This window comes from Perca fluviatilis, chromosome 22 (genome assembly GCF_010015445.1).
Source record: "Perca fluviatilis chromosome 22, GENO_Pfluv_1.0, whole genome shotgun sequence".
NCBI classification, from domain to species: Eukaryota; Metazoa; Chordata; class Actinopteri; order Perciformes; family Percidae; genus Perca; species Perca fluviatilis.
Window position 1 is genome coordinate 14,329,191 of NC_053133.1, and position 14,437 is coordinate 14,343,627.

The window sequence follows — 14,437 nt, forward strand, 5'->3', positions numbered from 1 at the left end:
CGTTAAGAGACGATGCAGATCAACTTTGATTTTTTTTTTAAACATCAGTGTATGAGAAGATTAATTTAATGACTGGATAGATAATGTGGCTGCTGTCAAAACTTATTTTAACATTTATTCAATGCAAAGGCTTTTAATGATTTTGAAACATGCCTTGAAACACTAATGATCCTGGCGTCAGCATGTTTACATAATGTTTAAAAAAAATCTGATGAAAAAAATCAGATATGTCTTGTCACAAACACAGTTGAAAGAAAGGCCCACCTACAGACAGGACTCCTTGGGACATCATCTGGTCAGTTGTGATCTATTCTGTATGTTAGAGGGTCCGTGCCAAATATATTTTAAGTCCATGCCATACAAAGGTTTGAGGGATGCTAATGGCATTGTTGATTAAGTGAAGTTAAATTATTTACAACCATCATAGCCCTTTGGATGGTTTTGTAACTAATGTTCAGCTTTGTCTGTGTTTTTATTTTTATTTTTTTTACTTTTTTTAAACTAACTTAAGGCCTATGCAGCTGCAATAATTTGTCTCTTTGGACCTTTATTGCTGCATGTTGTTTTTATAGTATTGGTTAGCAGATCTCTCTGAAAATGCTGCACTGTTTATATATATGATTACATTGTATAATAATAATTTTCCTTTAGGTGCTTTGTATCTACACTAACTGTGTAAATGTTTTGTGGAAGCAGTTTGTCCTACACAGTTGTAAGTCATGAACGCACCCTGGTCCTCTACAGGAAGTCGACTGACGCTGGCGCGTTTGTTGAAAACAGAGGGCAGACGTTGTTGACATGACACTGGCAGACAACAACTAATTGAACTGACAAGACTCGGTCGTTTATAAAGCCTTTTACCGGATTTTTACACAGGGAGAAGCAATACATTGAACATGGAGTTATCTCCCCTTATAAAGAAAATAGGTAGGCTGACTCTGGCTAAGCAAATGTAGCTTAGAAGTCCGATTTTACCTGAACTGATGTTAACAAAACGCAGAACGCTTGCTAACGTTAGCTAACAATATACAACCTCTCTAGCTAGATGGGCTCTACTTCTACCTGGTGGCTTAGCTTTAAAGTAACTATAACTAACTAACAGTTAGTTCAGTATGCAGAATTGTAATTAATGTCAACACTAACGTTAACGTAAGCTTAATAACCCAAGTCAATAAAACTTTTCTGGACTCTCACCCAAAGTTAGCTAGCTAACAGTTAGCTGTTAACAAAACGTTGCTAACTGTCTCTTTTTAGCTAACTGAATACTTTGTGTTTCTGCAAACCTTAGGCCACTCGTTGATGGAGATACGAGTTCGAGCATTGAAGAGCATCATATGTAAGCTGGACCATTCCCTGATTTCCGTCTCTGACATTGTCCAAGAAAAGATGCTGTTTGTGTATCTTCTTGAATGGTTCAATTTCCCCGAGGTGCCAATGCAGGAAGAGGTCCTTGAGTTGCTCTCAACTTTATCAAAGGTAGATACATTTCTAGCTAGATGATAGATACAATACTAGGTGATCCCTCTGCGGACAGTGGCTAGAAAGGAGCAGTCAACTAACTGTCAAAATATACTGATAAACTTGAAATGTAATTTTGGCTTTGTCTTCAGACTTTATTTAACAAGGCTCACCATACATGAACTGAAGATAGATCAATATTTATTGTGATAAAGTTTCATGGCAGGTTTACATGTCCTCCACCTCACATACACAATGTATGCAGGGGCAAAAATGCAGGAAGATTTGCCCAGTGACATTTTGATATCAACACCCATGCTTTGTGATTTGAGTTATGGATTTTTCATTTCATGCCCATTTATTTTGTCATTTTGTCTTCAAAGCATCCAAGTGCAGCCCAGATGCTAAGAGACGTTGGGGCGGTGGACTTCCTCACTCAACTGTCTCCTAATGTGGAACCCAGACTGCGAGCTGTCATCGATGGAACCCTGGACCAGCTGTTCCAGCTACCTGAGCTACTCCCTAGTCATATAATGGTCTACTCGCATGGACAGCGTACAGCAACTCCAACAGGTGTTGCAAGTTAAAGCCAAATGATTGTTTGTTTGGATTCTGTCTTCTACAAACCACTAAATGTTCATCATGATATGTAGGAGAGAGTTGTGTTGGTTGTCAGTTTACTTTACACCGTTCTTATAACAGTTTGATCAAATGCTTGCAGTATGTGTAAGAATATTTGAACTAAACTGTTTTCTCTGCTGTAGCACCTACAGTTGTTCCACCTGAAGAGCATTTTCCTCAAATGGGCTATTTCCACAAGAGCATGCCAAGCCAAACAGATTTACCACCTCAGAAGATAGCAGGTACCAGTATTTTTTAATACTCATCTTAAAGGGGCTTTCACACCACGTGTGTTAACTTGCCGCTTTAAGTTATTTCCATGAGGGGACGCAGCAGAGTTTTTGCCACGCAGAGTTCACCGTGCTAAACTTCTGGAGGTAACCGCCTGGCTTTGGCAGCAGCCGCTTTTAAAAACACTTAGCTTTTTGGGGGAACTCTCTTGCAGGTAGGCAGTGTTCAGGGTGGCTGCTGCGCGGCGGATTAAAGCAGCTTTAGCTTTATTAGTGTGCTGCGTCTCATCTTGAATTTCACTTGTAGTTTTGTCTAAAGCAGTGCATGATGTTTTTCTCTAATCTACATGTTTTGCACATTTGATCCCTCTGTGTTGTACAGTGCATGAGTCTGTGAGATGTCTCAAGTTTTCTGTGTTTCCATGGCTGTCTTTGACAAACACAGACAGACACATACTTTCATCCAATGAGAGGTAAGAGAAATATATGTATCAAACAAATAATATATGCCTAGTCAGAATTCAGTGTTAAATTAACATTATTATGATTTAATTCAGGAAACAATTTATTAAAGAACAAGTTCTTTTTAAGAATCTTACAAAACATTCTGTGCCAACTTTTGGTACTCAATAGTTTCAGTTCCAAAAATTGTTTTTATGTTCAGTGATGTAAAATTACTGAGTATTAAATATATCCAATTTAAATCTTGTGAAACAGTTCTCTAAGGAGCAGCAACCCCAACTTGGTGCGGAGCACATGTGAACTTCTGTGTGATGTCATTATGCAAGACTTTCCTGCTGAGATCTTCCTGCAAAGGCCCAGTATTGTAAAGGTATCATTACAAATAACGTGTTCTTGCACTGACAATAGTATTGTAAATGAGCATACGTTAATGCTTAGCTATACTGGTATATTTTAGAAATATAAGTAGAAAGATCATACCTAATATTATACCAGACAGAAAGTGTGCTTTAGAGGTTGCAGTTCCCATGCAGTCACAGGTTTGATATCACGCTATAACAGGTAATGCCATTCAAAATAAATATATAATTATGCTAAGTTTTTAAAGGTCCCATGTCATGAAAATTTTACTTTATGAAGTTTTTTTTAACATTAATATGAGTTCCCCCAGCCTGCCTATGGTCCCCCAGTGGCTAGAAATGGTGACAGGTGTAAACCAAGCCCTGGGTATCCTGCTCTGCCTTTGAGAAAATGAAAGCTCAGATGGGCCTCTCCCCTCCTCAATAGCTACAGACACAGAAATGGCACATACTAAGGAAAGCTCATTGTGGGACTGGCTCTAGTGGCTGTAATTCTGCACCAAGGCTGAAATTTCAGGAAAGAGACTTCAGATACAGTATTAGGAGACCACTAAGGTCTATATAAAAGCATCCAAAAAGCAGCATGTCATGGGACCTTTAATAGTTTATTTTGAAGCTGGGCATTAGTGGCTGTCAGTACCATCACTTTTACTTTACATTATGTATGATTTTTGTTATACTCAATGCTTATGCTTCAAGCCAAAAGCCTGTATTTGATTTGCTGTCCAGACTTGAAAATGGGGGCTTGTTGCTGACCCTAACACTTCTCAATACTTCATTAAACATGGGTGTCCAGAAAGACAAAATTAAAGATGTTACTGTGGAATTCCAGGGCTTGTTTATGTTGTGCTGGTTCTCGGCCAACTGTTCATAAAGTATTCTTGTTTATTCACATCAATTAGATGACATATTGTTTTGAGTGGCTAGCGTAACCATCCCATAATGGAAGTCAAGTATGGTCACTCAAGCCACTGTCAAAATAATAACCTGTCAAATGGTGTCCTTCAAAACACCAATTTATAATTCTGTGTCCCTGATCTTGTAGGAGGTTGTGGAGGCCTGTGGAGGCTTGCTTTGCTTGAGCAGGCACTAGATTACTGTGAGGCTACAGTTTGGTCATGATGTACCTCTTGCAGGGTTTGAAAGTCCTTGGTGGAATGTTTTGCTTCTTTCCTTTTAAGCCTCCTTGAATATCAGAGATAACACTGTAAAACCGGTCCAAGTTGTCTGCAGGCGCTCAGACTGTCCTCGTCCTGGTCTTGTTGGCTTTTGAGGAATCTAAACTGGCCTATGTTGCAAATGAAAAGGTCAATGTGCTTGTGTCAAGTTACATTAAGATATATGCTTTCTCCCTATTTCTGTAAAAAAGTGGCCTGCACTTTTTTATGTATCTACCAGTGTAATGTCGGCAACAAAGATGAGCTACTGTGTGAACACGACTATTTTGGTAATAAAGTGGTGCATTACAGTATGTATCGGTCTCAAGGCAGTATTATTAGCATACTGTCACCCAGCAGTCTCATCATCAAAAATAAATCATTATGGGAAAGTACTTTTCTTCTTGTGGCCCTCCTTTGAGTTACTAGAGCTATTAAGCTGAATTAAAAGACTTGGATTTAGAGACATCATTAGCTGCAGAGGGCAGGGAATTTGAACTTTTAACAAATTGTTGCTTCAATAATTCAATTCCACTTGCCTTTTTTATTTAGCAAACTTTATTACAACTTTTCTATCACTGTCTGAGCTTAGGTCTTCTTTTTACACAGTCTTTGTACATTGTCTCAGCTTGGGCTCTGTTTGTTCTGTTTGTTCACAGAGCTTTTAACCAGAATATTTGCCCAATTACAATAATATCATAATTGGATGTTAATGGTTGTTAATGATGTCTTCTGAAAAACCTTTCCATAACCCAGCTTCTCAGTAACAATACTGCTGTGATATCTCTATCTCTTTTCAGAGCCTTCTGTCCCTGTTGAGGCTGGGTTTGGGTAAAGGTGAGGCAAGCTACCTCCACTTGCAGGCTCTTTCCTGCCTGCGGCAGCTTTGTGTGGGGCTGAGAAGGAGACTACGCTTTCATCAAGATCCAAGCTTCTACTCTACAAAGCAAGGTAGCACACCCTATGAGTCGCAGCTGATGATTAGCATATTTTGGATGCTTATTCTGTTAGTTTACATGCGTTCCTTTATTATAAGGTACATTTTATTTGGTTACAATTATGAATCATATACTTCGCATGACCAATTCCCAAACCATACCACATTGTTTGACATTTTTCAAGTGGACACTTCAAACATTCTCAACAATTTATTTCAAGGCAGAATGATTAGGATTTGTCAGTTGCGTTTTTTAAAGAAAACATTTAAAATTGGCCCCTCCTCCCCGAACCCAAAAAGGGTAACGGTGCTCGCTATTTGCGTTTACTTTGACGCTGTGTCTGCCATTTTCGTAGCTTCCTCTTGAATGTGTGCTTACATTCTGGCACCTGGTTGCTACTTTTTTTTTTATAGAGGTTGAGCGCAGAAACTTCCCAAAAACAGCAAAATAAGAAGATACAGGCAGGCTCTCTGCAGATAGAGACACCATCACATGCTTCTACTGGGTCATGATTGAGAAGGATTATATTTTGTATATGTATGAATTTCCTGCAATAATGAAACACCACTACATTAATAATCTCTTTGCTTTAATAATAGCTAGTAGTGTAACTAGTTACTTTCAGCAGTGAGTAATATAGTAAAGTAAGGCATTACATTTTTTTAAGTAACTAGTAATGTGTACTCTATTACTTTTTTGAGTAACTACCCCAACACTGTTTATCATACAGAGTCTAACTAATGTGCAAGTCTGTCTTCTTTTTTTCTGTTTGTGGTTGGTAGATCCAGTGTCCCAGAACTCGTCCTTTTCCTACTCCCAGGAAGTGCGGGGGACCCAGCGTTCCCAGGCCTCCTCTCCAGGGGCAGAGTGCTCTCCTCGGCCCTCTGTGGTGGGACGCACAGGCCAGAGAGCTAGGGGAGATGGCCAAGACGGAGATGCAGCTTCCACCAGGTGTGCGTGCGTGCGTGCGTGCGTGCGTGCGTGCGTGCGTGCGTGCGTGCGTGCGTGCGTGCGTGCGTGCGTGCGTGGGTGCGGGCGGGCGGTGGCGACTCCACATTAATGTGTAACTGCATTGAAACAAACGCTATAGGGATTATAGATGAAAAACGGCATCACTTTCAGTACATCACTTCTTGCTGTTCTTCTGTCTAGGGTATTGATTCTTTTCATGTCTTCAGCATGCATGTTGGCAGTGAGAGCAGAGATTCACTCAGTTTGGCTTCTGTCACACTTCTGAGGCACAAGTGGTGTCTGTCTACTTGCTTGCTTGTAGAAATAACTTTCAGCATTCTTGTCAATTCTGTTCATCAGACTGTACACTTAACACAAGTGTCTTATACTTTTTAGAAATTTGTGCACAGTAGGATTTTTTTGTTGCTTTGATAATGACAAAATTGCTGGTGACACCAGCAACCCCCACACTAAGATAAAACAAACTGAGACAGACTGTGGAGGATTGTGTTATTCTTTTTAAATATAAATAACACCAGGAGCCCTCTAGCGGCTGGTCTACAGTGTTTAAAAATCAGCTCTGATTCCTGTAATAGCAGGAATTATGTTATGATCCATCCCTATACAGCTCATACGTCACTCCTTGTATTTGAGGGGTCCAAGTACAGATCATGAATTTACAGTTGTCTTCCTCTCTTGTCTTTGATTAATCCAGTGGCAGCTCGCACAGAGGGGGAGCAGCAGTCCAGGCCCCCGGGCAGACGCCCCAGTCCCCTGCAGATGTGGCCAACCTGGAGCTTCCTGACTTGGGTGTAGAAGATGTCTTGGAGCTGCAGTTACAGCAGCTGACTTTGGCTCAGTTCACTGTTGCCATCATGGAACATGCCATACCACTGCTTAAAACAGGTAGGAGCCATTGTTGTCATTTTTTTTTTTTAAGATATATTTTGGGGCATTTTAGCCTTAAATAGACAGGACAGCTGTAGACAGGAAAGAGGGGGAAGACATGCAGCAGACGGCCCCAGGTCGGACCCAAACCCTGAGCCGCTGCATCGAGGACCGAGCCTCTGCACACTGGGCACCCGCTCCACCAGGTGAAGCACCCAGGCGCCCAGCCATTGTTGTCTTTTAGGTAAAGCGGGGAACAGTTTTTGTAAATTAGATAAATCAGTTACCACTGTCTGTCTGTTTTTTGCTTGAGTAAAGATCATTGATTGCACATAATCCCCTCAGCTGTTTCATTATATTGATTGTATTCTGTCATTATTTCATCTAGTCTCTCATTCAGTTTCTCTCCTCCTCTCTTCTTTCTCAGAGGGTTCGCATGTGTTCCATCGTGTTCTGGAGCTGCTGTGCGACGCCGTCCTCCTGCTCGGGGACAGTGTTTGTGAGCTGGTCTGGGACGATCGCAGCCTGGTGGGGATGGAGCTGGCAAGTCAAAACACAACTCACGACAGCTTCTTGTGTAGATGAATGGATACACTTCACTGAGAGGGAGAACTGTGTTGGCCACCAGACAATTTACCACAGGCATACCGTAGTTAACTGTCAAGGAGAACTGTAGGCATGTGATTGAGCTGAATGAATTATATAAGGTTGCAAAGGCTTTCTTCTGGTTAGAAAGAGCTTCTCACACACACATGCAAATCTCACCTGTACCCCTGGGTTTATCCAAGTACAGAATAGTTAAGTTAGTAAATTCTCTATCTCCATTTACTTTGTGTATAACGTCCACATGGATTGTAATAAACTGGTGTGTGTTTGTTTTACTATGCAGAGTCATTTGTTATCCTCCCTGACTGTTTAAACAGCATGTTTCTATGCAGGAGGACTTATACACTTGTCAAGCCCAGGCCCCTCTGGCCCTCTGTTGTTTAATACATGCCCAAAGCCTTGCAGCCTGAGAACTGTTTTGTCATCTTCATGTGGAGAGCAGCTTTTGTGTGCCAGACCTATGGTCTTTTCCTATGGGTAATGGGGCCGAACTGTTCATGCCAGCCACAGCAATGCACAGGGCATCTACTGCCCCCTGCTGGTTCAATTCTTCTATTGTTCAATTTCTCCTCCCTAGAACAAAGTGGCTGAGAATAGATTGTTCCAATTTATTCATACCGAGATAGGGTGGATCTGTATCTCGTCCCGAAATAACCCTGAAATCTGATTACATTCAAATCCTAACTCCTGGAACGAGCAATTTTTCTCTTGGCCCCCAGCCAGTAGGTGTGCGTTGGTGTGTGCGAACATGCACGTGATGTGAGCGCATGTACGTGTGTTGCTGTGTTTCTGCAGTGTGCTTTTTCCACATTTCTGTCTCTGTGTGTGTTTTTAGAAGGCAAAGCTGCAAGTATGCATGGAGCTACTGGGGGATATCCTGAGCTACCATCAGAGCTATTCAGCAGACACTCCCCACAGCTGTCAGGTTCATCACAGAATGGCCTACACAGGCACTGCTATATTCACCATTAAACTTCTACAGACCATCCTCCCTCCTGAGAAGGTGTGTGTGCTCATGTGACCAAATCTCAATACTATCTTGATGTTTTTTTCTGTAATTACTTTACTTTTTATTTCAAAAATAGTAGAAAATGAAGGCTTCTTGACCTCACGCAGGCTAGTGACAATCTCCCAGAGAACACAGCAACAGCTATTTTCCACCTGTGCTTGGACACGTCATTGGGAAGTTCATTACCCAGCATTCAAGAGACAGCGGTGGCCTACTTGGAGCAGGTGAACTCAGACAGCCACGATCTCTATAGGAGGGTGACCCGCGCTGCCCTCTGGATGGAATCTACTTGCAACTTCCTCAAGGAAACCCAAGCTGAGGTATGAGCTGCATGTCATATAATAACAGTTAGCAAATAGCAAAAGTAGCTCTGCAATCTACAGAGAGAAGGCATCTTTTACATATATGCAACCCACATTTCCTAATGTCAATTAAAAACCACTCTGATACAAATGTTACTGCCATTAGATGTGGCCCTCAGGCTATAGCAAAACCTTTTTAGCCTGTCACTCACATTCATTGATTTATTTCTGCATCAAGGGAGAGAAGAACTGGTTGGAGTTGCTGGAGCTGGCAGACCAAGCCATAGACGGCCTCCCGTTTCACCAGCACTTACCCATCATCAAGGAATGTGTTCACATCTGCTCTTACCTGTACGTTAAAAATCTTGCAATGTGAAGTCAGTAGGGGTCAGAAATGGGAGAAAAAAAACAGAAATAGTATGTGTTGCGATGTTTTTTGCGACGATTTATAAAATTGTATTTTTTTATTTTACCAATGATGCACCTAAATATTTTCTGTTTATACGGTACGGCAAACATCATATCCGTTTCCAGCTAAACGGACCAAAAGCAGAAAATGCTGAAAATACATGTTCTTCTTTACAAATGAAATAAATGTCAGACTGTGATGTGCATTCTTTTTAGAAAATAATTAGTTTTTAGAAATGTCTCATGATATATTGTCTCTGGAGAAGTGTATTTTTCAACTTTTGTTTATTTAAAGAAGGAAAAGAAAATCTCAATACTATCGAATCACAGTACTACTAGGATTGCAATAAATGAAAATCGCAGTATAAATCCAATCTGCATCCGTGTATCGTGAAAGAATCGAATTGGGACAAAAGCATATCGTCCCAGCCCTAAAAGTCAGCCACTGCATTTATATATTTTGTATTTCTATGCTAGTATAAATTATTTTGCTTGTCCATCACTAGGTGGAAGTTTGATCAGCCCAGTCCCCTCCTCCAGACGGAGAGCCAGAAACTTCTCCTCAAGCTGCTGTCCCATCCTTCACCGCCTGTCAAGACGGAAACATACGAATGCACTTTAAACCTGGTCAAGGTCAGAGCAAGCCATCTTATATAGACAGTGTTGAAATGAGGGTGTGCAGGTTCATGGCTTAAATTATGGCTACTAAAGCCACAATGTGGGTCTGTTTGTTGGTGCACCCATATGGAAATAAGTAGGATGAAGATGGATTAATCACAGATCATTGACAGCGTGCTATTAAAAAAAAAAAGAAAAAAGCTTGACATTTGAAATCAGACTCTTCATTTTACTAACCATCGTCTAGAGTACATGGCTTCATTTAAAGTGAATTGGAACTCCTGCAAGCGAGCGCAAGTGAGAGTGTAGCTATAATTTATGATGGTGCTTTGGTATGATTACATACACCCCTAGGACTGCCTTGGCATCCAGAATGTGTCACGACAGGAGCCAGCAGCGTGCAGTGGAGTCAACTTCCTTATCCACCACCGGGTGCTCTATGAAATAAGTGCTTTTGGACTTCAGGATTCTGCTGAGAAGGTAGGCAAACGTGTGCATGTACTTCCTGTATGTTTATAGAAGCATTTGACCTACGGAGGGAGGTCATTCTGGCCACTTCTTTAACGTGTTAGTCTAGGTCAGGGTTAAAAAGGAATAAACGTAATCAAAGACAGGTACAGGGATTCACGTGTGTTTTTAAAGTTCTTGTACATTACTCAAAAGTCATGCTAAACTGTCAGGGTTCAGCGGTGTCATGTAATTTAGACGTTTAAAGGTCTGTCACTTACAGTACTTGGTAGTAAATGTTTTGTCAGCAGCGCCTTTGTGAATTCAGCAGTTTACCTGTGATCTATAGGTGAACGTTGCAGCCAAGGATATCCTGCTATTCCTGCTCAAAGGACGATTGATGATGACAGCATCAACCTGGGACAGATTCAATGAGGCACTTTACCCCGTCATGCCCATATTACAGGTGGTGTGCTCTCTGTAGAGGCTGTATTGTGTTTGTACTGCAGAGCTCATAAAGCGGCATCGTGTTTGAAACAATATTATATTATATTTATGGAGCGTGGGGAAATGGTGTGTATGTTCTCCACAATCAACGCAACTATGATCAAAAGTTCAATTTAAGCGCTTTTGGACAACAAAGACTGCATATTGAGCTGCCAGTGAGAAAAATGTAGTCATTCCCTCATTTACATATTCTGTGTTATATTGTTTCCTTTTTTGGTGGGAAAAAACAAGCTTTTATTAATTGTTCAGTTTCAGGCTACAGAAAGCCTGGAAATTCTTCATGAATATACATGAGATTTTGACTAGGCTGTCAAGTGTGATTTAATTCAAGGAGGCCGTTCAGAGATGGGCCCGCCATGTCAACAAGAGACGAAATGAAACCACCCATAATCAAAGCGATGCATATTTTATTTACTGTTGTGCTGCTCAGCAGGAATTCCCCATTGTTCGCTCCATTGTCTGCCAAGGCAGTCTGAGAATTGTGTGTGCTTCTGTGTGTGTGGCAGGGTTACGCCGGCACTGAAGAGTCACTGGGAAACTGTGTCCTGCTGATAAGTGACATGTCGGACGTGGCAAGAGACAGCGTGTTTCCAAGCACAGCCCAGCTAAAAGCAGCGCTCCGACTCCTTTTTACTAAACAACCCACGTGAGTCTGTGCCCTGGGTCTTTCTTTTGTCAATGTTTGTGTAACTCCGTTTGTTTGGTTGTTATGTGCCTGCCCGGATGTGCACCTGTGTATATGTCTGTGATGGTATGTTTCTTCTGTGTCTTTGCATGTGCAGTGTTGTTTGATTAGTTGGATGTTAAAGCAGAGAAACTCCTGAGAGCCTAAATATTCAATTTGCCGACACATAATGTGACAGACATATTACCACTATCTGTTGCTGTCAGCTGATGTTCTCATCAAGTCATCTAAGTGTTCTGTGAGGCCACTGTAAAACAGCCATCCAGTCCCAGCCTATGAATATTGATAAAGATGGAAATGAACATTTGACACTGGAGACGAGCCCTGGTAAATTTTGGCAACAGCTAATAGATTTGTTTGCCCTGCCAGCCGTTTTTTTGACAACCAATCACCATGTGGATGTCGTGTAAAAAAAAAAAAAAAAAAACTTAAAAGGCAGGTAACATTTAAACCCTGTATTAGTACTCTAATGCAGACGAAAGGTTTGTGTTGCCACCTGAATAGAGCTGTTTCATGTAGTTTTTAATCTGTGTTTTAAATAGTGGGATTTTGAATTAAGTTTTGCATACATTCTGCTCATTATTTACAGTGTGAGAATAGCAGCAGTGCAACAAATCCTGCCCCACTTAACCAGCGATGATGTTGCTGACACAGCCAGACCAGACCTGGATCAACCACTGATCTCCTCCATCCCCAATCTCTTCTGCCTCAGAAACCCTTTGGACATCACGCTGGACACCAGAAACCAGTCTGTCCTTAAGGTAGAAATCCACATACAGAGAAAGAACAACACACTAAGATAGACCTCTGCACCGGCAGATGTAGCTGCCTACTTAATGTGTTTAATGGTGGCTAGGTGGAGTCGGTGGAGAAGCTGTTTTGTATCCTGTCCTCAGACACTGTCGACATCTCACTGAGAAGATCGGCTGCAGAGCAGCTGTCTGTAGTGCTACAAGGTGAGCGGTCTGTAAAATATACTAACTTTAATATACAGTATTTCTTATAAACTTCTCTATTGTATTGTTTTAATGCATTTCCTAAATCTCTTGGCTCTGGCAGGCTAATTTTTTCAAACAACCCTTTAAGTCTACCTCTGTGTGTTTCTCTCTAATGGCTAATGGCTTTCAGAGCAGAGTGCTCATGTAAAGGCATATTTTATAAAAGAAATATAATAAAAAGAAATAAACAACTTTCAAAGTTTGTGTGATAAGTTAGAGCTCTTTCCTTGTGGGGGAAAAAACTTCGTGCAGCGTAGTGTGTGCCCTCCTACCACCATATGTTTTAGACAAGCAAGAAAAAGCAAATAGTTTATGATTATGCAAATGTTCTTTTGTCAGTATATTAAATAGTTATCTTACTTCCCTGCAGACACAACAATGCACCCAGTGCTGAAGATTCTTGGAATAACAGACAAAGTCATTTCTTTCATTATGGGGAGTGTAAACGGCAACAAGGTAAAAACAGACCTGCTTTGGCAAAGTGATAAATGGATGTGTACCAAACAAATTGCTGTTGAAGCCAACTTAAACAAACCCTGTATCTCATAAATGCAGTTCCATGCGCTCCCATCTGGTACATGTCCTTGTTTATATGTGAGTACATGAGTTGCCATGCCGTGTGTGGAGGAAACCCACTGATGCGTGCATGATAGAAGGATGAAATGGCCTGTATTAATACTGTCAGACAGGCCCTGGTAAGCAGTGATTTGTGCCCTCTAGTTACTGCAGTCTGCTGATCATACTTGAATCAGAAGTCGCTAACAGGGGTAATCGTCCAGCATGTCTGGCTACATGGAGGTGAAGGAACAGGGCCACAGAGAATGATTTGTCTCAACTAACAAGTGTGTGTAAGAGGGATGCCTGCAGGTTGTATTTGTCCCAAGCCTCCATTGCCTGCAACCTGAGCAATCTCAGAATTTGGGTTTAGCTGATGTGAAGAGACACGAAGGAGACCCTGTGCATTTGTATGTGAGAGACAGAGAGCAGGAGGAGACAGAAATAATATTTGTGTTTGTTTGCATTTTCCCTGCAATTAAACACTGAGTGCCATGTTGCTGTTCTCCCCAGAGCTTAGATTGCCTGCTGGAGCCTTGTGTGTGTATCCTGAGGAAGCTGGTGTATGCTGATCCATCTCTGAGGCACAGTCTGGCACATCGCAACCTCCTGCTCCTCACACTGCTCAGGGGTACATTCACAAGACAACTCATTAAGTAACAGCTATGCACATTATGTTGTGTAGCCCGGGTGCACATTCTCAAAAAAAGAAGATGACAAGTCATCCATTGATGCATAGCTTTCAACCATGTTGTCACACTGCAGTAAGTGGCATATTAGTATGATGCAACTTGTTGCCATGAATCTCATCTTGGCATAATTTGTCGCTAAATTATCATCCTTTGGAATTAGGAGAATTCATTTAATATAAATTATAATTATATATCTTTGAGTTTGACAACCTGTACATTTGTAGATTGTTATTGTCTGATTTAGACACAAATATGTTTTTTTTATGCAAAAATATGTGCCCAGTTTTTATACATTACAAATGTGATGTTTGTACAACTCAGTTTAAAGCACTTAGCTGTTGCGTCAAAAACCTCAGACGCCAAATTTCAGAGTTATCGTAATGTCAGCAACGCCTGATGTGGGGTGGCAGTCTCATTTGGGGGGTTTCCAAACTTCACTTTTGAAATGAGTCTTTAAGTGTTTGTCACTCTAATGGAATTTCAAATTTTAGCACATACATTTATTCATGAGGTCGAGTGATAAAGTTTAGGGTGTGGTTGTTATGT

The 14,437-nt window shown here is 41.1% G+C and overlaps 1 protein-coding gene across 3 annotated transcripts in view; it reads left to right on the forward strand.

The window, feature by feature from the left end:
• The first annotated feature begins 755 nt into the window (after positions 1-755).
• Positions 756-14,437, forward strand: part of rttn (rotatin) — a 32,467-nt gene continuing 18,785 nt past the window's right edge. For all 3 annotated transcript variants that reach the window (XM_039789887.1, XM_039789888.1, XM_039789889.1), the window contains exons 1-21: positions 756-927; positions 1,289-1,476; positions 1,842-2,031; positions 2,223-2,321; positions 2,692-2,782; positions 3,027-3,141; positions 5,088-5,238; positions 6,008-6,176; positions 6,892-7,082; positions 7,492-7,607; positions 8,506-8,673; positions 8,787-8,999; positions 9,220-9,332; positions 9,896-10,022; positions 10,362-10,487; positions 10,804-10,920; positions 11,468-11,607; positions 12,236-12,407; positions 12,503-12,602; positions 13,015-13,100; positions 13,713-13,830. In XM_039789887.1, the coding sequence (XP_039645821.1) occupies positions 897-927; positions 1,289-1,476; positions 1,842-2,031; positions 2,223-2,321; positions 2,692-2,782; positions 3,027-3,141; positions 5,088-5,238; positions 6,008-6,176; positions 6,892-7,082; positions 7,492-7,607; positions 8,506-8,673; positions 8,787-8,999; positions 9,220-9,332; positions 9,896-10,022; positions 10,362-10,487; positions 10,804-10,920; positions 11,468-11,607; positions 12,236-12,407; positions 12,503-12,602; positions 13,015-13,100; positions 13,713-13,830 (2,821 nt within the window). In that variant the 5' untranslated portion in view covers positions 756-896. The remainder of the gene's footprint in view (positions 928-1,288; positions 1,477-1,841; positions 2,032-2,222; positions 2,322-2,691; positions 2,783-3,026; positions 3,142-5,087; positions 5,239-6,007; positions 6,177-6,891; positions 7,083-7,491; positions 7,608-8,505; positions 8,674-8,786; positions 9,000-9,219; positions 9,333-9,895; positions 10,023-10,361; positions 10,488-10,803; positions 10,921-11,467; positions 11,608-12,235; positions 12,408-12,502; positions 12,603-13,014; positions 13,101-13,712; positions 13,831-14,437) is intronic.